The following is a 23,990-nucleotide window of genomic DNA, read 5'->3' as shown; positions in this document are numbered from 1 at the left end:
TTCCGGCTATCTGCCATCACCTCAGAGATGTCAATCCTCACTGGTTTCATCCCCATTTGCAAAGATGAGGAACCGCTAATTTTTTTTTCCTTCACCAGCAATGCTAACAAGGAATTCCCTGTTGCTCCCGACAGAATTCTCACACAGAGCATAACTAGGTTTTGCATGAAAAATCCTGTTTTTTATCCAAAATTGCCTCTGCTTTCCTGGAAAGTTGCACCATTCATATAATGGTGTAGACAATGAACATTGTTCTATACGAGAATGACTGGCTTTTTATTTAAAACTTTGGAGCTTTATTTAAGAATTGGGCAAATAACTCCAAAGTAAGGCTCTATAGGGGACGTGGTGGCGCTGTGGGCTAAACCTCAGAAGCCTGTGCTGCAAGGTCAGAAGACCAAGCAGTCATAAGATCAAATCCACGTGACGGAGTGAGCGCCTGTCGCTTGTCCCAGCTCCCGCCAACCTAGCGGTTCGAAAGCATGCAAATGCAAGTAGATCGATAGGGACCACCTCGGTGGGAAGGTAACAGCGTTCCGTGTCTAAGTCGCACTGGCCATGTGACCATGGAAGATTGTCTTCGGACAAAATGCTGGCTCTATGGCTTGGAAACAGGGATGAGCACCGCCCCCTAGAGTCGAACACGACTGGACAAAAATTGTCAAGGGGAACCTTTACCTTTACCTAAGGCTCTACGACAGGCACTTAACATTTAAATCAATGGAAATAATGAAAAAATATAATAAAGTATCTCAAATCAATAAACAAACATGAAACTAGCAAATTGCTTAGCATCAAATTATAGATGGACAATGGAGCCTGTCCGGCTTTCTACGCCTTCCCACACAGCCAATCACTTTGACGGGGAGGCAGGATATGGAGTCTTCCCACTCAGCTGATCAGTGGTCGGTTGCTCAGGGAGGTGGGGAACGCTGGCCAGGCTCCTGCTACGATTGGTGTGATGACAACAATAACGAGCCCCAGCACTTCGTGGAGCCTGGCTGGTTCTGGGAAGGGAATTGTGAATATGAATACAAACAGGCCATGTCTAATGGGCAGGCAACAGAATTTGGCAGCTTTCATGAACGGACATCCTGAAAAGCTTTATTAGAAGGCATTCAGTAATTGAAGCATTAAATGGGTCGTTTGCATCTTTCTTAGCAGTTAGCCAAAGCTTTCATTTTTGGGGTGTGTGTGTGTGTGTGTGTGTGTGTGTGTGTGTGTCTGTGTCTGTGTCTGTGTGTCTGTGTGTGTGTGTGTGTGTGTCTGTGTCTGTGTCTGTGTCTGTGTCTGTGTCTGTGTCTGTGTGTGCATGCGTCCCTTACTCCTCAGAAAGAAAGGGCACTGGAGATATTTTGTGGTGTAGTGGATGGAGTGAAGGACTAGGACTCAGAAGGACAATCTCCACTTGGCCGTGGAAACTCATTGAGGGAATGGAACTGGTAAAGACACTCCGTTAAATATTCCACTTACCTTGAAAGCCCTGTTAGGGTCGCTATAAGTCAGTTTGACTTGAACGCATGCCGAGAGACCAGGGGGACTGCTTTTTGCCTCAGTCTTGGCTGCTAGTGAAGATTCTTGTGAAATTTTAAAATTACTCACTGTGAAATATCTGAAAGTGTTCAGTCTACATTGACAAGAATGGAGAATACAAGTAATCCTTCCACCTCTATTTCAATTACAGTATGTAGCCTTACAGAGTTTTTTCCTAAATATAATATTTTTTATCTCTCAATGAAACAGTAGATGGCAGTCAAACACTACTGCTGACATAACTGCTTTCTCTCCATGGGGAATTGTTGGGAGATGAAGAAGAGAAACTCACATACCCAGTGAGATCTCAGAAATACACACACGTGGGCTTGTACACACATCAGAAGAAACACAATCATTCTAGTTATTTTTTAAAAAAATAACGTTATTCCGGCTGTTTTTCTCCATTGTAGGTGAGAGTGAGGGGAATGTGTGGTCCTTCAGATTATATTTGACTGCGTTGTAACTGAATTGAAACTGAATAGACACACATTACCCAGTTCTACTCTGGTGCTCACACTGTATGTTTGTATGGGTTTATAGATAAACAGCATGACAATTATATTGTCTTACGGCCTGGAAGGATTGCTAGTGGTAGCCATCTTGGATCTTTTTGAGGCGAAAGGTGATAAATAATGGTTGTAAGCTGCCCAGAGACCTTTGGGTAGAGTGGGCGGCATATAAGATAAATAAATAAATAAATAAATAAATAAATAAAGTATATTACATTCAGCAGAAAATCTAGTAACATATACATCATGTGATATTCAACATGTGAGAACTCAGAAACACCTTTTACACATACCATATTTATTCTAGATATCAGCACGTTCTTCTGTATAACATTGTGTTACAGGTTGTGGCTAGGTAGTATATATGTTGGATTTCACATGACGCATACCAAATGTATAGTAAATATGCTGAATTCACTAGTGTGTATTACGCAGGCTTCCTGGAGGGACATTATGAAGAAAAAGACAGAAAATGTGCTGTTCATATAACAGTTTGATTTTACAGGCTATGCATGCCCCCCCAGCCAATTTACTGCCCTCGGTAGAATGCAAGGCTGAGTCAACCTCAAACAAGCTGCACAAGTCCAGGATCAAACTCAAGTTGTGAACAGAGTCTAACCACTGTGCCACAAGGCTCCTGATAGTAACATTAGAGTACAGTTTAGTTAGTCACACACCATGGGAATCTTTTTAATGTTTTCTTGTCTATTGTAGTTAGGGATGGAACTCCTGTTTTTTTTGTTGTTGTTTGTTTGTTTGTTTGTTTTTGGACTACAACACACAGAAGTCTTCAGGAATTGCCCCAGTCAGAATTCTGGCTGCTTTAGTAGATATGTTTATTATACATAATATACAAGTTGTATTTATGTAGTATATAAGTTGATTAAGGGAAAATCTATTGGACAGATTTTAGCAGATTTAATCAATACACAACTCCACATATTAATAATTTGGAACTCTGTTATTCTGTGACAGTATTCGTATGGAGTTTGGTGATCATGATAGCAAGTTATTAAGGCTCTCAGACAGGAGACTTCCCCAGCTACAGCTGGAGACAGATGCCAGGGGCTCTGCCTGGCACTTTTCTGTGCAAACAATGTGATATACCAGTGATCAATGAACACTAACCATCCACCAGTGGGGGCCACCTCTTCCTTCCCAACTTTATAACCAACTGCTGGTGCTCCTCCTTTTCCTCATAATTCCTTCCACCTTCTAGCTTGCCAGACAGAAAACCAATTGGCAGCCAGGGAGTGTCCATTCCTGCTACTGCTTTTCACAAAAGGACACCAGGCTTCATGTGCAGCAAAGGATATCCTGAAAGTGGAAGACACTAATGTCAGCAGTCAAGGTGGTCTACAGGATCCCTTCCTCTGATCACTGCCATTCACAAAGAGACTTGAAGGAAGGGAAAATCCCAGAACGTGACTCCATTTTTCGTTAGTTTCATGAGCCAACCTGCCTTAATTTAGTACTTCCTCTCTTTCTACTACCTACCACACTTTTCTCAGCAAAATTGTGTTCTCTGGTCAGTACTGTATTGCCATGATATGTGTGTGGTAGGGTAGTCTCATCATCTTAGTACTGCAGAGCTGGAAGGGACCCTATGGATCATTGAGTCTAGCCCCTGTGAAGGAGGCACAGTGGGGAATTGAACTCCTAACCTCTGGCTTCACAGCCAGATTCCTAAACCACCAAGTTTACTCATTTTTTGCTCTAGAGGAGGTTCAGGCTTGACTTGATTGAGCATCTACTTTTCTGGCTTAAGGTGGAAAAAGAGTTGATTTCTGTCCATCTACTTCACGATCTTTCTTTCACACAGTATGGGAGTTAGATTTCCAGTGATAGTCTTTGCTAACTCCAAGCTGCCCCCCCCTTTTTTTCCTTCAAAAGATGAGAAAACAGTTTTAGTTTTTTTGTGGGGTTTCTTTTTTGGGGGGGGGGGGGAACATGCACACAACATATTTGTAGAGCTTTTGGTCAACTGTAGTTTTTCTTTCTCAGCTTTCCTAACTCAAATAAAGGATTTGGAAACTGGAACACAACTTTCTAGGCTGCATTCTGTAAAGTGATCATGGCAACATTACCTGAAAGGTTAAAGGGTGTGAATGTTTCTCCATTGTATGTGTTGTACCTACTCACACCTTTGCTTCATCATTTCATTAAGGCCAAAACAACCTTTCAAAATATTTTGGCAAGGAACTCTAGCCATGTCCCAGCTGTTCTTGCTTTTAATTCTTCTCCAGCAGCCATCACATCTGTTCATGCTGTACAGATCATGTGCTCATCATCTGGGATCCTCTAGCACTGGGTAATTCTACATGTGAAGTTTCTGTTAGAATTTGTTTGTCGTATATGTATACTTAAACTTCTGTTTTTAAAAGCCCGGAAATTCAGTTCTTAAAAATCCCTCGGATTTGTGAATGAGGAATATTGCAGATATGTATCCACAATTCAAAAATCCAGGAAGCGGCCCAATACTGCTGCAAAATATCGTGCCTGTGTTGGTATCAGGAAAAGAGATGTCAAGCTTTACATAGCAAAAGGTGGCCTGAATGTTGACAACACCAATGTCAGCAGTCAAGATGGTCTACAGGATACCCTCTTATGCTGACTATCATTCACAAAATGATACCAAGCAAGGAAAAATCTCAGAAAGTGACTTCTTTATTCATTAGTTAATAATTTCTCATGCAAACCCAAGCAATTGTTATGAACAGTTTGGGTGAAAAGGTTGACAGGTTCTCTAGGCACTTATTGCGTGGAGCACAAAGCAATCTGAATACCCAAAGGAAATCCTCTGTGCAGTATGGATGTCTGAGCTGCCATCAAACACTGTGATAAAACATGCTCTTTACAGGCGGCTGCAAATGAGGCTGCAACGGAAACATCAACATGTCCAAAATATGGTGGGCAGAGTAGTGTGCAGAGGAACTAAATACCATTATATCTCCCCTCATCCTAGCCATCTTGCATTGGCTAACCATCTGTTTCTGTGCCGGCTTCAAGGTGGTGACATTGATATACAAGGCCCAAAATGGCTTGCAACCTCGATACGTGGCAGAACGCCTTCTTCCAATGAGATCTGCCTGACCTACTCAATCATCCCAGGCTAGACAGTTAAGGACATTGACCCTGAGAGAGGCCCGAAAAGAGAAGACCATAAATTGAGCCTTCTCAGTGGTTGCACCACATCTTTGGAACAAACATCCACCTGAGGTATGCCTGGCCCCTTCACTGGGGACATTTAAGAGATGCTTGAAAAGACAAAATTTTAGACAGGAATTTCAAGATAGTACATCAAGAGAGTGCAGAGGGTTTTTTTTTTTAGCTCTTAAGTCACCAATTCAACCATCTTATTTGTATTAATTGTTTTCTATGGGTTTTTTCTTTTAAAGTTCAATTGATTGATTTCTGTTTATTCTGATTTTTATATTGCTGCTATGTTTATGCAATTATTATTTAATGTGTTATTGTTATTTTATTTTTGTTTACCACGCAGAGAAGCCTTAGTAGCCATATGGGCAGTATACAAATTGAATAAAAAATAAATAATAAAACTTGTTTGTAGTGACCAACATACAGTGCTGATGGTCAATCATACATATAGGTGAACTGGCCATTGATCTGATTGTAAATATTTATGTCACATGGCTCTGAGTTCGGTGTCTGGACTTGGTGGGCTCCTTTTTCTCATCTACATGAAGAACCATCTTGCTCTCAACTGGCAACAGCAGAACTTGAGTTTAATAGCTGCTTGGTAGCTGGTGCTACTGCTCTCATTTTTGACTGTGAATTGCATCTGTATGCCAAATGAGAGATGATGGTTCATTAATTTCTGTATTGAGGAGGTCAGAGGAATAGTTGGCAGTATTTAATTTTCCATGAGTCTTGTCAGGAGACAGCAAATAGTAACTCAGGAAGGAGGGCATATAAACATGATGCCTACAGGAACATAGATTCTGCAACAAAAAGTCAGAGACTCATAGATTCCTGAAATACCTTCCTAAAATACCTAGATAACTTGTTGAAAAATATGACAATTGCTTTGTGTTTCAGTAAGAATTGATTAACTGATGAAAAGAAAGGAATGAAGTTATGGAGTTTAGTATCTCTTTGTGAATTGTAGTGAGCACTAAAGGGGATCCTGTAGACCATCTTGACAATTGATATTAATGCAGTCAGTATTCAGACTGGCCTTTGCTATGTAAAAGCTTGACATCTTTTTTCTACTGGCAGCACAGGCACAATATTGTAAGGCAGTGTCAAACAATTTTCTGGTCTCTGTATATTTGTTGCTTCTCTCTCCTTTCTTTTTTTTTCACACACACTCTCTGTGGCTGCTCTTTATCTTTGCGTCTGTTCTCTTTCCATGTGGCTTCTCTCTCCCCTCTCCCTCTCTCTTTCTGTGTGCAATGACACTTCCTATAATAAAGGTGAAATCCTGATTTACTCTCTGCCCTAGCAATCATTACCCTTCACCTCAATGATTCAAGAACCACTTCAAAAGTTACAACTTCCTGCTCAGTCTTTCTACTCCTATCAGGAAGCTTATGGCAAACTGAGTTAGACTGGTAACACAATATCTAATTCACACATGCATCTTCCCTTGCATAGTAAATAGCAGTGAGCAAGCAGTTGTTGACACTGCTGGTGTTGGTGGTGAAAAAAGAAGTCCAGGAAGAAGCTGTTGTCCGTGAGTCCTTTATGGAACAAATAAGTGTTCAGCCATAGACCGAGACAATATTTTGTCATTCAACTTAACAATAACAGTTGACTTGACTCCACAACATATGTCTGGACCAAATGATACACTCTTTGTTGTGCGCTTACTTCGTTACATGAAGTCAAAATGTTTTTGACTGCTCTCAGACTTATTGGAAGACTGAAACTGTAAAAAAAAAAAACCCAATATCTTTTGAATTATTCTTTATATTTCAGGTGGGATAAGGGCTATGCAAGATTTACTACACCTTCAGGACCCATATTTCCGTTCACGTGCCCAAGGATCCATCAGTTCTACAAGTGTTGCATTTGAGGAGAAGTAAGACTGGTTATTTCTTTGGTTTATTACAGTATTTCTATACTGCTCTGTGTCTGAGGTTCCCAGAAGGAACTTTGTTTCCTGGTTTGGATTCATGGAGAAATGAGGTGGGAGTGAAAAAAGAGATGGACCATTCTCCTTATTTTAAGGTTGCCCAGGATTGTATTGATAAGTTATGCTTGGCAGCTGTACTTTGCTCCTACTTAAGAAATTGAGGCTTGTATTCCTTGTCATGTGAGTTGGTGAATGTCAAGTGAAAAGAGCGGCAACTTGTTAACCAGTAGCAATTTGCCACTGCAAGTTAAGCCATTGCACTTATATCAGTATAAGTAATCAATGGAATTTTGACCATTATGGTTCAAGAGCCCTTTCCCCCTTCAAATGAGGTGGATTTGGTTGGCAGTGGTTGGCACATTTACCTCAATTTCTAGTGATACATATGGGAGTTCCATGCCATATTATGAGCTATGTCCAATTCACCCTGAAATCAGGCCTGGTTTGTTTTGGGCTTCTCAGCTGCTGTCCAACAGCTTCTTCTTCTCAAGCTTACTAGTGACATGAGGGTTTCTTTGGGGTTCATGTTTAAGTAGTCTGTCCTATTGAAAGTGTTGAGGAACATCTTTTCTCCCCAGGAAGAGTAGGACTTATAGCTACAAGGTAAGTGGAAATTGTAACTTTCTGTGCTCTGGATCAATTAACTCTGAACATATCCCAGCTAGGGGTCACGGTAGATGACATATTTAACATGCTTCTGGAAGAGGTACTCCCTAAAAATTGTGATTTTGTTTTTTTGTCATAGTTTGTGATTTTCTTCTCTTTCATATCCTTTGCTATGTGTGTTTTGCTTTGAGATTGATCATTCAAGTTAAATGGTGGGTTAATTTCCAAGTCTGACTGGTAAGGATTTTCTCTGAGAAAATCCCACCATGGGAAGAGAATTGTGTTAATGATAGGAAATATTATTCTCATTAACATCTAGATTGTGTAGCAGAGTTTTGGATTTCTAGTTAAGTTCCTCAGCTTTACAGAAAAAAAATGTAAGGATTCACAGAGCAAAGTAGCTTAATCTTCCCTGGATTAGTCCCCTTTTCACATTAACTGGCACTTGCAGTCTCAATAACTCACTCTGAAAAGGTTTCACTACTTACAATTTAACAGATCAACTAGCAAACTGGCAAACACGACTGCTTTCAAAAACAAACTTCAGTAGTCTGTAGAGATAGAAAACACTCTCAGCAGAGAGGCGGGGCTCTCCTTGAAATCAGAGGCAGGGAAGGAATGATTGGTTAGTGCTGGACAGATTGACCGTAAAGTCAGCCCGGACAGGTCCCTCCCAGCCATACCTACTCAAGGAAGCATGTGAATCTGCGGGGGCAGGGGGAACCCTCCAGTAGATTGTCCCTCAGGCTTGACATGCAGGAAACAGTAAGAAGAAGAAGCATGAATAGAGATGTGTTTCTTTTTCAGAAAGTGTATGTCCAGCAGAACAGAGCTCAATCCCATCAAAAATTGAATGTTCTCAATTCATTTTCAGTGGCTTAGCTCCTGATGTGCAGCTCTGCATGTATAACTCAAATTCGTGGAAGTGCTAGGGAGAATCACAGAAAGTAGAAGTGATATCCATGTAAGATTTGCATAGCCATGCTGTACAATAGTCATGTTGTATTGCTGGATTAATTGCACAATCAAATTGGAGAATGCTGCACAGCCTGCAGATGTTATGTTGTTATGTAAGCTTCAACAGGATTTTAGCCATTAAGTTGTACAATGCAGTTCGTACCGGTTCGTTTATCAGCCCAGCGGGTGTTTGGTGCTTCAGAGCCCTGCCTCCTCCAGCAGGTGCCCACAAAGAGGCAGCACCCAGAGGAGGTCGAGTAGGGAAGCCAGGCTTCTGCCTCTGAATGGGCACCCATCAGAGGAGTCAGGGCTTTGAAGCACCAAACTCCTCTTTGGCTGATAAACAAACTGACATGGAGTGCTCGACTGTTTATCATTAATGGCTATATTCCACATTTCTATCTAATATTCATTTAACTGGAGATTGTACTTATTTTTCCAATTCTTTGCTCTTATCATTCTAGCTGCTGTTACTAAATTTATTTATTTATTTATTTATTTATTTATTTATTTATTTATTTATTTATTTATTTATTTATTTATTTATTTATTTATTTATTTATTTATTTATTTATTTATTTATTTAACTTATATGCCGCCCACACTACCCAAATTTGTAATCAGTTCTTTAGTTAGGATTATTTGTGATTGAAATCCACCCCAAAGGTTCTGTTTGCCCCAAAGGATAAATTGAACATATGTTCAGAGGTGGGGAAAATTGCCTTCTGGACGACAGCTCCCGGAATCTTACAACCAACATAAACACTGGTTGTGCCAACTAAAAGATTCTGCAAAAAAGGAACATTTTCCCACCTCTTCATTTAGCTATCTACAGTCATTCAGGACAGAGGTAAATATTGTGGTGGCCATTTAAATATACCCAAACACGAACATAGAAATACAAGTAAGTAAATGCACACACACACACACACACACACAGAGAGAGAGAGAGAGAGAGAGAGAGCAATTGGCCCAGTCTAGTTAGAAAGCAAATGATCATTAAATTTGTAGCATAGTTTTATAAACCGCTCCCCCCCACATGACATAATTTCAAGAAGGCTGGAGAATAAAGGTCTGCTCTCAACCTGCTGAAATATCATTATTAAAATGTGCATGAAAAGTCAATTATGCCAGAGGGAGGTATTTAAGAGAAGCAAGTTTCCATACCGTGGGATTACACCTTGGGGATTACAGATACCGCTGAAGTCTTTGCAGCTGTTTAACTTAAAAGAGGAGAGGATTGTTGCTGCCAGGTGTTCTATAGCACTCACAAGAGGAAGGCAAACACTGAGGGAAGCCATTGTTCCTTTGGCCCTTGAAGCTAACTCCAGCCATCAAATAGCAGAGAAAGTGATTACTCTAGTGAGACAAGAGTATTATGTCCAGTATTATTCAGGGTTTGTTTGTTTTTGTTTTGTTTTTTTAAAGCCTCATTGACAGAGAACTGGTCATCTTTTGCAGACTATAAAAGTTTTTAAAAGTTCCTTTTCCAGATTACAATTCCTCGAATCCTTCAGATAGCATAACCACTTGCAGGAACAACTGAAAATGCAAAGACAGCATTGGAATGATTTTAAAAAACCAGAGTGCTTTTACAGATCAGTAGTCAGATTTTACATATAGCGTAGGAGTTCTTAGTGACAATGAATTCAAAATAAGAGATAAAAGGACTCACTCTGAAATGTCCTCTCAGCTACTTGGCATAATGGGAACTAGAGACAGGGACAAAATGAGCCATGAAGCATAAAAGCCCATGAATCGGGCTATTTTGTGGTTTGTTTAAGGCACCATGGGGAAACATGCTTGCCCAGAATGAAACAAAATGCCAAACTATTATTGAACTTTTTGTGGTTCGTATGATTCGAGACTTCCAGGAGTGGAAGCCAGCTGCTAAAGACCACTTCCCTGGTGGGATATGTTTTGGGGGGCTATAAGTTGAATGTTCCAAATCCAATCTTTGCCAAATTTGTAGAGAGTTGGGAAGTCAACTAAGGTCTCACTACAAGTTTGGCAACTCTGGTCCTGGTCACACTGCCAAAACACTTGGGATTTGACTTGTGTTAAGAACTGTATGGAGTTTCACATTCACACCATGAATTCAAAAGTGCATATTTATTTTCCCCTGGTTTGTTTCATTTTCTTAGGAAGTGATTTATAATAAATGACCATCAGAGGGCCGTTTATTTTAGCATGCTGATTTTTTAATCAATTTAGCCAGTTGTGATCTGAATAGCCGGTTTTAAAAGGGAGCCTCTCCATGTGTATCCAATATAAGACCAGCAGGTGGAGCTCTAATGAACTTTCCCGCCTCTTTTGTGGAAAAAGTTCTCAGTACATTAACAGAAGAAGTGGGAAAACAGGAAACAGCTCAAAAACTGCATGACAAGTCAGTTTAAAAATCAAAATGCTACATATGGATTTGTAAAAAATGTAGACAGGCTCTTTAATTAACACAGGGCATGTTGTATTACTCCTGTAATTTAATTCCTAAATTACATGACCCATAAAACAGTTTATTTTGTTGGAAAGTTTGTGAAAGTTTGTGGTTTGTAGTTTGTGAGTAGTGACAAACCACAAACCATCATGAACCACAGTTTGCACCCATCTCTAGTGGGAACCCAAGAACCTTAAGGAAACTGCTTTGGACCAAAGGCTTAGTTTCCATACTGTCCCCATAGCAGCCAGCATTACGTAATACTATTTGTAGTGTATTGTTCCATGAATTAGCTTAATTCTCATTTAAAATCACACATATTTGTGTAAGCTTTTTTTCTGCTAATTTCAGAGCATGATAGTACTGATAAGAGTAACATTAATAACTACAGTATGAGTTTAGTATTGTGCTGGATCAGATGACAGCGCTCTAAATCAGTCTGGTATGCACGGTGGGTAGTGGGCCTACTGTCCCTCATCACTCTCTCTTTCTCTGCATCTGCCCATCTCAAATAACACTGGACGTCCTTAAGGGCTGTAAAATTTGAACAAAGCATAGATATGTAATTTCTAATACCTGCAAATATAAATAATATTTCCTTCTTTTTTTCTCATTTACTTGTCTTGACTTGACACACCTGGACAAGGAATTTCAAGTGAGGTCAAAATTGCTATTTTAATTTTATCATCAAAGTCTCTGCTATTTCTGCCAAATTCCTCTGCACAAAGCTAGTGTCCTTTCCCTTTGAAAAGGAAAGAACACACATACAGAGTGTGCAGAATGACTAGGCGATGGCTTTAAAAGCATATAAATAATCCCTTGGATGTATCTAATTATTAAAAGCTCATACAAAGATGCAGACATAATCATTTTATGAAATTTGTGTTATTTGCATACTACTTGCGGTAAAGCATTACAGTGGTACCTCACTAGATGATGTTAATCCGTTCCATTGAAATCGCTGTCTTGTGAAAACATTGCCTAGCGAAAAACATTTCCTCATTGGAATGCATTGAAACCCGTTTAACTCATTCCAATGGGGAAAATTGTTGTTGTTTTGCTAAGATCGCCCATAGGGAAACCGCTTTGTGAACCACCAATCAGCTGTTAAAAGTGCTGTCTTGCGAAGCATCGGTCCAGAAAATACTCGTTTTGCGAGCGTGGAGTGAACTGTTAAAATTGTCGTCTAGCGAAAATAGGTCCCGAAAAAGTACACGTCTTGTGAAGCACGGACCAAGTCATCGTCCAGCAAAATTCCCCCATAGGAAACATCATTTTGCCAATCGCTATAGCGATCACAAAAACTCATCGTCATGCAGATTCGTCGTTTTGCGGGGAAATCGTCTAGCAGGGCACCACTGTATTTGCCAAATTTTCTTAATTTGCCCAAAAATAATTCACATTCTTATTTTCATCTGAGGTTGTGAGGGCCACTGAATACCTCATTCTCTCGCAAGAGAAGAACTGTGTGCTTCTGTTCTCACATGAAAGGGTGATACAAATAAAGATTTCTATCTCAAGTGATGCTTGTAGGCCTAGCATATGTGGTCCATTTTCAGATGTCTGTTGTGTTGACCACATAGAATAGGCTGTACCAATGGCATCTGTGTATATCCTTGCTGAATATTATGCCTGACTCATGACTCCAGTAGTATTGGAGGCAAGACAGATGCAGTGAGTGTCCCGGAGCATATCCTCACTCCTGATCAAGGACAGGGAATGGATGTGGAGCCATGTTATTGTCTGTTGTTGCACACTCTCATTCTATGGATAAAATTTAACTTTGACTTATTTGCATTCATTGACGTTCAGGACCTTAACATTAGGGAGGGGTGAAAACAGCAGGCTCCAATTTTCTATCCCAGTCTCTATAGATTATGGAGACATCTATCATTTTTGTTTCAGGGTTTTCCAATCTGAGATTACTCTTGGTATGGTTGAAGCACAGGGAACAGCAGGATGCTTACAATAATGGCAATGCAGGGGGTATTTCCTATGTTTAATTGATCTGCCTCTGATAACGCTGTCAGGTCTTTCATTCATTTCTGGCTTGTTTTAGATACGTACAATGACTCCCACCACTATCTCCATGCCCAAATGAGAACATCAGGATCAATGCTTGGCCTGCCTCGTGCTCTTTTTGAGACAAGTTGGCTTAGTTCTTGTCTGGGGACATGCCAATATTTGTGTTCTTCAAGACATCTCCATTAAATACGAAAACAGTCCTATGAATCATAGAATCTTAGAATCATGAAGTTGGAAGGGGTCTATAAGGTCACTGAGTCCAATTCCCACCCCCCGCTCAATGCAAGAATACAAATCAAAGGATAATCTGCCAGGTGGCTGTCTAAGTTTCTCTTGAATGCTTCCAGTGCTGAAACATTCACCACCTGCCAAGGTAATTGGTTCCATTGCCGTATTGCTCTAACAGGAAGTTTTTCCTGATATTCAACTGAAATCTGGCTTCCTATAACTTGAGCCCATTATTGCGTGTCCTGCCCTCTCGGTTGATCAAGAACAGATCCTGCCTCTCCTCTGAATGACAGCCTTTCAAGTGGTATTGTATCTCCTCTCAGTCTTCTTTTCTCAAGGCGAAACATGCCCAGTTCTTTCAGTCTTTCCTCATAGCGCTTGGTTTCCAGCCCCCTGATCATCCTTGTTGCCCTCCTCTAAACTTGTTCCAATTTGTCAGCATCCTTCTTGAAGTGCGGTGTTCAGAAATGGGCACAATACTCAAGATGAGGCCTAACCAGTTCTGAATAGAGAGGAACAAGTACCTCATGGGATTTGGAGACTGTATTTCCATCAATACAGCATTAAATAATGTTGCAATCACCTTTGAAGTCCCTATTTCCCTGGTCTCCACAAGGTTCTTCTTCCTTTCTCTTCGCTGCCACCAGATATTATATTAATGTTTTAATATCAAGTCAATGCCAGGACACGTGTAATGCCAAAACACCAATCATTTATTTAACAAGGGAAGATGATAATCAGTGAGGACATGTAGAATAAATTACAGGATGCAAATCACTTAAATTGGATCTATTAGAATACTTTTTCTTAACTCTTTTATCCCTCTGTTTCAATCTCCACGTTTACAGTTCTCTAACTCACACTTCACTCCTTTTAAGCCACACACCGTCTCTCTCTCTCTCTCCTCCCTCTCTCTCTCCCTTCCTTTTTCTTTTCCCCTCGCTCCACCTTCCGTTCACTCATTGGCTCCTGCGTCAATGTTCCACAGTGATAGGTTGGTGAAATCAGAGCTGTTCGCTACAAATAGCATTTGCCTTTTATGTAGCCACATCACACTGTTGGCTCATGTTCAGCTTGTGACCTACAAGAATTCCAAGATCCTTCTCGCTGAGCCAGGCATCCCAAATCTTGTAACTCTGTGTTTGGTTTCTTTTTTTTCTAGATGCAGTACCTTGCATTTAGAATGGAGAATGCAAACAGCTATGATCTGGGGTCAGAGGGTTTCACAGTGCCAGCCCACCTCCAGCACAGAAGACACAAGGAAAATTCAGGAAAAAGCTATTATATATATATATATTATTTGCATAATAATAGTCATACCCACAAAAAAAGATAAATTGAAGTGAAGCACTCAAAAGCCATATGGGAAGGCAGGCAGGTATAGAAACATGCATACTCGGCCCTAAATTTTAAAAAAGTGAAGAGCAGTTGCTATCGTCCAGTGATTTCACTCTGAGAGCCTTGGTGACTGGAGTTGGTAGGAGAGATCTTGGACTTCAATGAGGCCTGTTATTGGCCATTCTCCTCCTTTGGTGTTTGCTCATCATCTTCCTTACACTCTTTTAATTTCTTCTTTTAATTTCTCCTGTCCTTACTTGGTATCTTTTTTCATTTGAATATATTTAATCAATGCCTGATTTAACATGGGATACCTGCAGGATACTATTTCTCTGTGATTGCTCCAACTCTTTGCTCAGCCCCATGGTTATATCAGAAATAAATAAATATTCCTAATTCTAACCATAGCTACATAGCGCAGTCCCCTAGCTTTCTTCTTGGGAGGGGAGAGATTCTGAGAAATAGATTGATAAAAAAGCCTTCTGAAAAATGTTGGATCTACTTCCAGGCTTTACTCCCATGTTAAACTGTACTGTTAAACTTCTTCACAAAGAAAAAAAGATATAAACATCTTCAGGCTTCCATCAGTTCATTCCTCCAAGTTCAGTTATGATTCTGATCTAAGGTTCCTTCTGCATTCTAGAGTCATAGAAGCCCTCCTCAGGACACAGTTTATTTATTTATTTTTTGACAACAGACTTTCCAGCTGCAGAGATGTCCCATCAGTCACCTCACAGACAAAACACACACACAAAAAAAACAAAAAAACCTCATAAAGCGTCCCTTGTTCGTTGCTTGCCCCACATATCAGTGGAGATTTCTCCATAGGAGTCAGTAGTTCTTTTCTACTGTACAATTCTTGTATGCATCTGCCTTCCTTCCATAAGAAAGCATTGTACAGTGGTGCCTCGCACAGCGAGGTTAATCCGTCCCGGATTAACCCTCGCTGTGTGAAACATCGCTGAGCGGGGCAGAAAAGCCCATTGGAACGCATTAAACATCGTTTAATGCATTCCAAATCGGCTGAAAACTCACCGTTCAGCGATGCTTCCGGGGTCCGGCAGCCATTTTCGCGCCCTCCCCTCGCTGAATGAGGGCACGAAAATGGCTGCGATCAGCTGTTCCACGGCTTCAAAATGGCCGCCGGAACAGCCGAAAGGGCCGGGCGCAGCGTTTTCGCACCCTTAGTAAGCAAGGGGAGAGCGCGAAAACGCTGCGCGCAGCCATTTCGGCTGTTCCGGCAGCGTTTTCGCGCCCTCCCCTTGCTTACCAAGGGCGCAAAAACGCTGCACCCGGCCCTTTCGGCTGTTCCGGCGGCCATTTTGAAGCCGCGGAACAGTTGATCGGCGGGTCGCAAAGCGAAGGTCGGTAAGTGAACCGCTTAACGACCTTCGCTCTGCGATTTTCGCCCATTGGGGCCATCGCTGTGCGATCGCATTAGCGATCGCAAAAGCATCCTCGTAGAGCGAATTCATCGCTCTACGAGGCGCTCGTTGTGCGAGGCACCACTGTATCTATTCCTGCTACCTCATAAAACAGTGGTTCTTAACCTTTGTTACTCGGATGTTTTTGAACTGCAACTCCCAGAAACCCCAGCCAGCACAGTTGGTGGTGAAGGCTTCTGGGAGTTGCAGTCCAAAACTCCTGAGTAACCCAAGGTTAAGAACCAGTGTCATAAAACATGAGCTGATTGGTTCCTCCCCATCCCCTCCCTTAGTTCAAAATCATTCTTGAATGCTTCAGAAATTTCTGGCAGTCTCTCTGTATACTCAGGCTGAAATACAGTTCCATTCCAAAGCTTTCACCAATGTATGACACGTGTCTGATTTTGCCAGCTACAGCTCTCCAACTGCACAATTTTACCCTGCTGCACATTTTATATGTGACTCTACACAAAAAGAAAATTCCTCAGCTTCCGGCCTTGTAACATCTAGTAGTATGTTTGCACAAGACAGAGGAGTCGCCTTGCTAAAAGCATTCACTCTCTAGAAATGTTTGCATAATTATGCTTTTGCTTATTTTTTGTGCTTTTCAGTTGGTCTAATAAGAAGCACAGTTTTGTGCTACTCCACAGCAGAATATTCTAGTGCTGTTTGGCACAACTCGGCATATGCCAAACAAGTGGAAGTCATTCTTATTGAATCATGCAGGATTATTACTGCCTGCCTGAAACCTACCCCCCCCCCATTAAAAAAGTCTGCTATTTGGCTGGCATTGCTCCTCCAGAAGTATGTTGAGACATTCTAGCAAAAAAAAATAAAAAAATAAAAAAAAGGAAGAAACTAAGGTCATACAGTACTAAACTCACCCACTTCATGGACACCAAACCCTTAGATAACAGCTAAAATTGAAGAAAAGCTTTCTGCACTGATCTCAAGGTCTAAATATTAAACCAGAAGAGACTATGCTAAACCTATGGAGAACAAAAGCAACACACCTTGCCAAATATATAAGTGCCGAAGAGTGTCTTCCACCAGGACAAGATTCTAGTTGGACCATCTGGATATCACTTAACAGACTTTGAACCAAAGTAGGAAGATCAAAGGACAATCAAGAAAAATGGGTCTACTTGGATACAAGACAAATTTTCTACGACTGGAGAAATTCAATCAGTGCAACAGTTATTTGCATGCAATGTACATCCCGTCATGTGTACAAAAGAAAATATAGCAAATGGAAAGATAATACTATTGAAGTAGCCTACAACTCATCAAAAATAACATTTTAATTTGTTTTTAGTTTTACCTGTATTTCATATGAACACATAATTAAAAATCGTGCAATTTTCTGCTACAAATAAAGTAGATCTATCAATTATAACATCTTAATACATATATTAGCATTTCTTTTGTGCCAACATAGCTATCCCAGACTTTATCTACAAGTGGAAAATGAGGGGCACAGTGGATCATAGGTAATAGATTCTTTCCCACTATCTTTTTTTTTTTTGAGTGTGGAGCATGGGTGTAGATTAGAACATGTTCCCAGACTGGAGCTCCCAGCATTCCTCACAACTGATTATGCTGAAATGAGCTGATTAGAGTTGTCTTGCAACATCTGGAGCCTGTATGTTCCCTGTCCCTAGCACAGAGACCACAATTTATAAATAAATAAATAAATAAATAAATAAATAAATAAATAAATAAATAAATAAATAAATAAATAAATAGGGGTGCCATGATTCAGAAATACCTGATGTCTTGTTTCTTGTCTTATTGATAAAGATCACTGCAATACAGCTTGAAAACCTTGGGAAGACTGAATTGTTTGATTTCCACTGATGCCCCATCTTTCTTCATGATGGAAAGTGGTCCTCACTGACCAGATAAGCGGGGCATAAATTAAATAAATAAATAAATAAATAAATAAATAAATAAATAAATAAATAAATAAATAAATAAAATTATAGATTATCTGTGAAGCCTACCATTCTCTTGACTAAACCCAAGCCCCTGCTCAGCTTCAGCAAGATGATTGCATCACATACCTTCAGTATCTTCCTTTCCTTGTTCTTGATAAAGAAGGATGTCCACAAATTCTGTAAACAACTTTTTCATTCTTTTGGAAGCCACCAAACTGGCCTTAGTCCTGGGAGATCCAGGTTCAAATTTGTAGTGGCATGTGGCATTCAGTGGGTAACCTTGGGGAGTGTCACAATTTCTCAACCTGACCTATGTCATAGGCTTGTTTTTAGAGTAAATTGGGATGGAGAGGAGTAACGTATGTCCTCTGAAATTGACTGGAAGGAAGGAAAAGACCTTTTCTTTGTTTAGTTCATCTCCTTTGCCTGAAGCTGTCAGGTCTTGTTTTTGGAATATTTTTTCAGTGTAAACTGAGAACCTGCTCTTTAATAGGTAAAAGTATGAATGAGCTGACCAGAGCACTATACATGGTGCTCTAAGGATCCCCCAAAATTCAACATTGCAAGATTTTGTGCTGCTGCACAAGAGCAAAAAGGCCAGCACCTTTTTAAGCAGTTTGGAATTTTTTCATACAAAATTTTGTCAAAATGGTAAAAATGCACAACACCTCTTATCATCTCACCCAGTTTTTTTTGGGGGGGTGGAGGATTTTGAAACGTTTTGTTCTTGGCTGAAAGAATGATGCAAGTAAAGATTTGTATCCCTATAATGTTGCCTATTGATTGTGTTAAAAACCTGAATCTGTCTAATAAATGAAACATTTGTTTAAAAGTCAAATTAAATACAAATGGTTTAAATGAGACAGAAATCTTGAGTTAAAAACATGCAGGACAAAAAAAACACACATCAGTTTCGTGTTCCTTCTTAATTGAAACCTATCTAACATCTAGATAATTGCCTTAAAGACTTGTTGAGTTGCCAAGGTGCAATTATGGGTTGTCAGTCTTTCATAAATCACCTGGACTTCAGATCTTGCTCTTTGATGCTACCTGTCATATTCTAGTTCTGAGGCAAGGCAGCAGGGTGGGGATGGGAGAGGAAGTCAATAATGCTAAGCACCCCTGCATTCGCTTAATTTGGCCGCATGCATTGTGCTCTTTATGAATGCTCTTTATGAATGTGTGGGAGAGGTTGTGCAAAAGTCGGCAAAAAGGTCACTGATATTTTTGGAGTGATAAATCACAAAAGTAGGAGAGAAAGATTTGCATTTTGGCTGTATAACATTCAGGGACGGATTAGAGACAGAGAGAGAGAGAGAGGAGAATTCTTTGAAGTAATATTTCTTCACTGACTTGTTTTATTAGCTCCCTTTTAACATGTTACATTATTGCTTATAGAATTTCATTTACTTGGATTGGCAGCTTGATAAATATGTCTATTGGCGATGATTTGGATTGCTCTGGGCATTAATATTATTAAAACCTGTCACAAGGAAATGTCTGAAAGATGACTTACTGTAAAGATTACAGCACAAAATAAATCACACAGTGGTATTTGTTACCGTTTATGGCCTCTTGGAGTCGAGTCAATCCCTTTTTATGTTGCATTATTTTTCAAGTTTTTATAGCTTTACATTATATATCGCTGTCAGAAATGAACAGATGGGGTGTCAAACATGAGCTTTCTGAATAATTCCCACCCTCGGGTTATTTGTGTGAAGGACAAGTGTAAAACTCTGTTCTCCAGAAGAGAGAGACAGGCAAGGGTGGGTGAATGTGTTGTTATATTAAAGCAAGTTCCCCTTTTCTTTGTCGGTTCGTACAGGGTGGTTTTAACTTCTGACCTTACCTGTCTTTTACCCCATAGCCGGGCTTCTGGGAAATTCTAGCTGTTGAGATTCTTTCTGGAGAAAGCTCTACCTTTCAAGTTAAACAGCCTAGAAGGCAGCACCCTGGTCCATCAGAGAATATTTCCTTCCTTCCTCCCTCCCTTCCTTCCCTCCCTCCCTTCCTTCCCTCCCTCCCTCCCTCCCTCCCTTCCTTCCTTCCTTCCTTCCTTCCTTCCTTCCTTCCTTCCTTCCTTCCTTCCTTCCTTCCTTCCGAATAAAGTCTCTCTACCAAATTGTCGATGCCTTTACATGTTACAGTTAAGCATGCCTTCATGTGCCACTGGCAAATTTCTCTGATGACAGGAGAATGGCATTTTATCAGCCTTTTCTACCAGGATGCTTCTTTTCTTATATACTCATTTGCTAAAATAATGGCTACCATTATTTTATATATTTCTGTTTTTATGTACATAATCAACAATGTGCATACTTGTCTGAAAGGACCAACCATGTGTTATAAATAGCCCATTGTTAAAAGACAAGTTCCCTTAAGTGCGGATTGTGTAGGATTGTCACCTGCATGAGCTCCTGTAATTTACAAATGAGCTTACTTTGTTAGTGATTAGTCTTCAGGACATAAGCCTTTCCTTCTTTTGTACATTTAATATCTCAGATACAAAGCACTGCTTTGAATCACATCCCTCGAACTGTCTCAGCTCCTAAACATATATTATGTATAGCCTTGTTGTCTGGCCTAGTTGATTTGATTTGCTAAGTTGCATCACCAAATGCAAGAGGGCTAATTTTATTTAGTTTTCCAGTCTTGCCATAAGAACCTTGACTCTTCCTGATTCTGAGTCTGTTTATGTGTACATACTGAGAGAACCACCAATGCAAAAAGCAGAAGGCACAGTTGCCTTTTATTCCAGTTGGCTGGTTTTACATAGAATCATAGAACAATGAAGTTGGAAGGGGCCTAAAAGGCCATCAAGTCCAACCCCCTCTTCAATGAAGGAATATAAATCAAAGATTATCTCCAGGCAGTTGTCTAAATTTCTCTTGAATGCCTCCAGTGTTGGAGCACTCACCACTTACCGAGGTAACAGGTTCCATTGTCATTCTGCTCTAAGAGTTAGGAGGCTTTTTTCTAATCATCAACTGAAATCTGGCTTCCTGTAACCTAAATCCATTGTTGTATGTCCTGCACTCAGAGATTATTGAAAACAGGTCCTGCCCCTCCTCTGTATGACAACCTTTCAATTATTTGAGAAGTGGTATCATATCTCCCCTCAGTCTTCTTCTCTCAAGGCTAAACGTGCCCAATTATTTCCTTTTTTCCTCATCAGGTTTGGTTTCCAGCTCCCTGATCTTCCTTGTTGCCCACCTCTGGACTTGTTCCAATCTGTCAGCATCTTTTCTGAAGTGTGGTGCCCATTAGGGCTTTTCATTTACTTGTTTTGTGTGGCGCATATTCGGGAGAGACAATCCAATCAACACCACTGGGGTGGAATTTGAAACCAACATTCCTGACTTGAGTTTCCATCCCCTATTTTGAAACTCACTTTTATAAAAGTGACTTGGCATGGACATCTAGCCATGATTTTTGGCAACTGTATGTTGTAGTTTTTCCTGCATCATTTACAGCTCTGTGGTACTCAGCCTGATCAACATCTGTACTCTTGCCTTCAGATTGTATACAAGGACTATTTGGCTTTTTTCTTCTTTTCAATCATTTCAGCTTGTTTCTGAAGGATTTGCCAGAATTTGTTAATCAAAATTTGTTAAAGACAGAAGGAACCTGGAGTCTATAAAGTTAGAATGTTGGGTTTGTGGAGGGTGGGTATGTGTGAAGCTGACAGATTTTCCTTTCATTGCAAGTGACACAATTTAAAATGATCCATTGTTTTAATGTCACCTAATACCATGAGTTACTTAATGTTGATTGAGGGTGAAAGAAGTAGCTTTTTCAAACTTTTCAGAATAAGCAGTGAGGCAGGTGCTTTAGTCCATATTGTCAGCCCCTCTCACTTTTTTTTCCAAAGCCAAGCTGGATAAAAGCTTTATTAGGACACCAAAATATTTCAAAAAGAAATAGGGGAGGGAGAAGGGGAAAAAAAGAGTAAAATTCTGAGTCAAAAACTTTTTTTTTTTTAGTTTCTCTGGCTAGAGGAGTTTTTTTTATTGTACTCACGGACTAGTATTGCACAATGGTAGCTGTGCTATATATTTTGCACAAGTACAATAAACAGGACTCTACAAGCAAAATCAAAAGATGGGGGGCCAAACAAAAATTATAATTAAGAAATTGGACCTCAGATTAGCTCTAAATTTGCCACAGATGCAGCAGAAATTCTGCCCTTGTGCTGTGCAAAATATGGGGACATTTGAGCAGAGGGCTTTGGAGTTGTGATTTTCTAAAAAGTAACACTTTTACCCCCATGCAGAACCAAGTGACCATTTCGTCAGCTAATAGAAAAGAGATGAAAATTTAGATAAGACAAAATTGGCATACCTGAGGAGAAAAACCTCAGTTTTAATGTCTTTCCTCACCCACAGTAATTGGGGCAATCATGGCTTGAATTCAGACCCTTTAATTACTGCTTTTTAACTCCTGAAACCTCTGAAATCGCTGCCTTTTTAAATAAGTTCTGAACTATTTGCATAGCATGGCATTCTGGCCAATCAAAATGTGTCTCCAGTCAGTCCACAGGGCAGGTGTCTGTCACTTTTAACTCTGTCATGGCCTCAGTGTGGAAAAAAAAGGATTTAATTTCTTCCTGACCACACATTTTTAGCCCCTACCTGCGGAAATATTTTAAAAGTTGCATTTAAAATTGATAACAATATACTGTACAGCAGCTCACTCATTTAAGCTGTGAAATTACTGTTTTTCCCCTTTGTGATCTCAAAGCAAGTTTTACTCAGTTTACTTGTGAGTACGTTTACCCAGTTTACTCCTACGTTTATGGATCCACATTATTTCATATGATTTTCAGATGTTATCCTCCCTAAACCATTGTCAGATCCTATTTGCACCAACAGACTACAACACAGAAATTATGGGTCCCTAAGTGCATGGCTTTGCAGTGGTGCAAAAAAGAATCTGATTCATAGATCCCCATGAATCCACATGATTATGATGTAGGGTTATCCCCAAACCACTGTCCAATCATAGGTCCCATCTCTTCCCAGAGACTGCAAGACAGAAATCATAGGTCCCACAGCTCATGACTTTGCAGTGGTGCAAAACATCAATATAAGTCAGAGATGCTCATGGAGCCACATGATTTTTCTGCAGGATTATCCAAAACCACTGCCCAAACACAGATCCCAACTCTGCCCACAGAACACAACAGAAATCACAGATCCCTGAACGCACTGTTTTGCAGTGGTGCAAAAACACAGATCAAAGGCATGGAGAATAACTATAAGGATAACTGTGAAAATTCTCAGTCATCCAGGTGAGGTTATCTGGAAGTTGAGTCATGGCAACTGGACTTCTTTCTTATTAGCTTGAAATGTTTCGCTACTCATCCAGGTAGCTTTTTCAGTCTGAGGAGAGTTGGCAGGAGATCCTTGATATATCCCTTGACATATCCTCCACTTTGGTTTCACTTCCCCCTGGTCTGAATAGGGTCATTAGATGGACAAAGGATGGGGGGTAATCGTAACTGTTAACGACTGTTAGTGACCCATGACAATGTGTGGAGAAGGTCTGCAGAGGAGGGATTTTCACTCACCCCCAGTCCTTTGCCTTTCAAACAAGCCTATTCAGACCAGGGGGAAGTGAAACCAACATGGAGGATATATCAGGGGTCCCCTACCAACTCAGATTGAAGAAGCTACTTGGATGAGTATCGAAACGTTTCAGCTTAACAAGAAAGAAGTCCAGTTGCCATGATTCAACATCCAAATAGCAATAGCAATAATAGTAACAACCTTCTATCTGCAGAGCTGGAAGGGAACCTACAGATCAACAAGTCCAGCCCTGGACAAGGAGGCACTGTGAGGAACTGAATTCCCAATCTCTGGCTTCACAGACAGAGACCCAAGCCATCAAGCTATCCAG

General features: G+C 40.3%; 1 protein-coding gene across 1 annotated transcript in view; it reads left to right on the top strand.

Annotated features, from left to right (window-relative positions):
• The window catches only part of KCNU1 (potassium calcium-activated channel subfamily U member 1), a 138,379-nt gene that overhangs the window by 47,282 nt on the left and 67,107 nt on the right, over window positions 1-23,990 (top strand). Inside the window, exon 18 of the mRNA XM_078379691.1 lies at window positions 6,987-7,089. Coding sequence (XP_078235817.1) covers window positions 6,987-7,089 — 103 coding nt within the window. The remainder of the gene's footprint in view (window positions 1-6,986; window positions 7,090-23,990) is intronic.

Source organism: Pogona vitticeps, chromosome 8, assembly GCF_051106095.1.
Source record: "Pogona vitticeps strain Pit_001003342236 chromosome 8, PviZW2.1, whole genome shotgun sequence".
In the NCBI taxonomy this organism is placed as follows: Eukaryota; Metazoa; Chordata; class Lepidosauria; order Squamata; family Agamidae; genus Pogona; species Pogona vitticeps.
The sequence above is the reverse complement of the archived record's forward strand: the minus strand, read 5'-3'. Positions and strand labels throughout refer to the sequence as shown.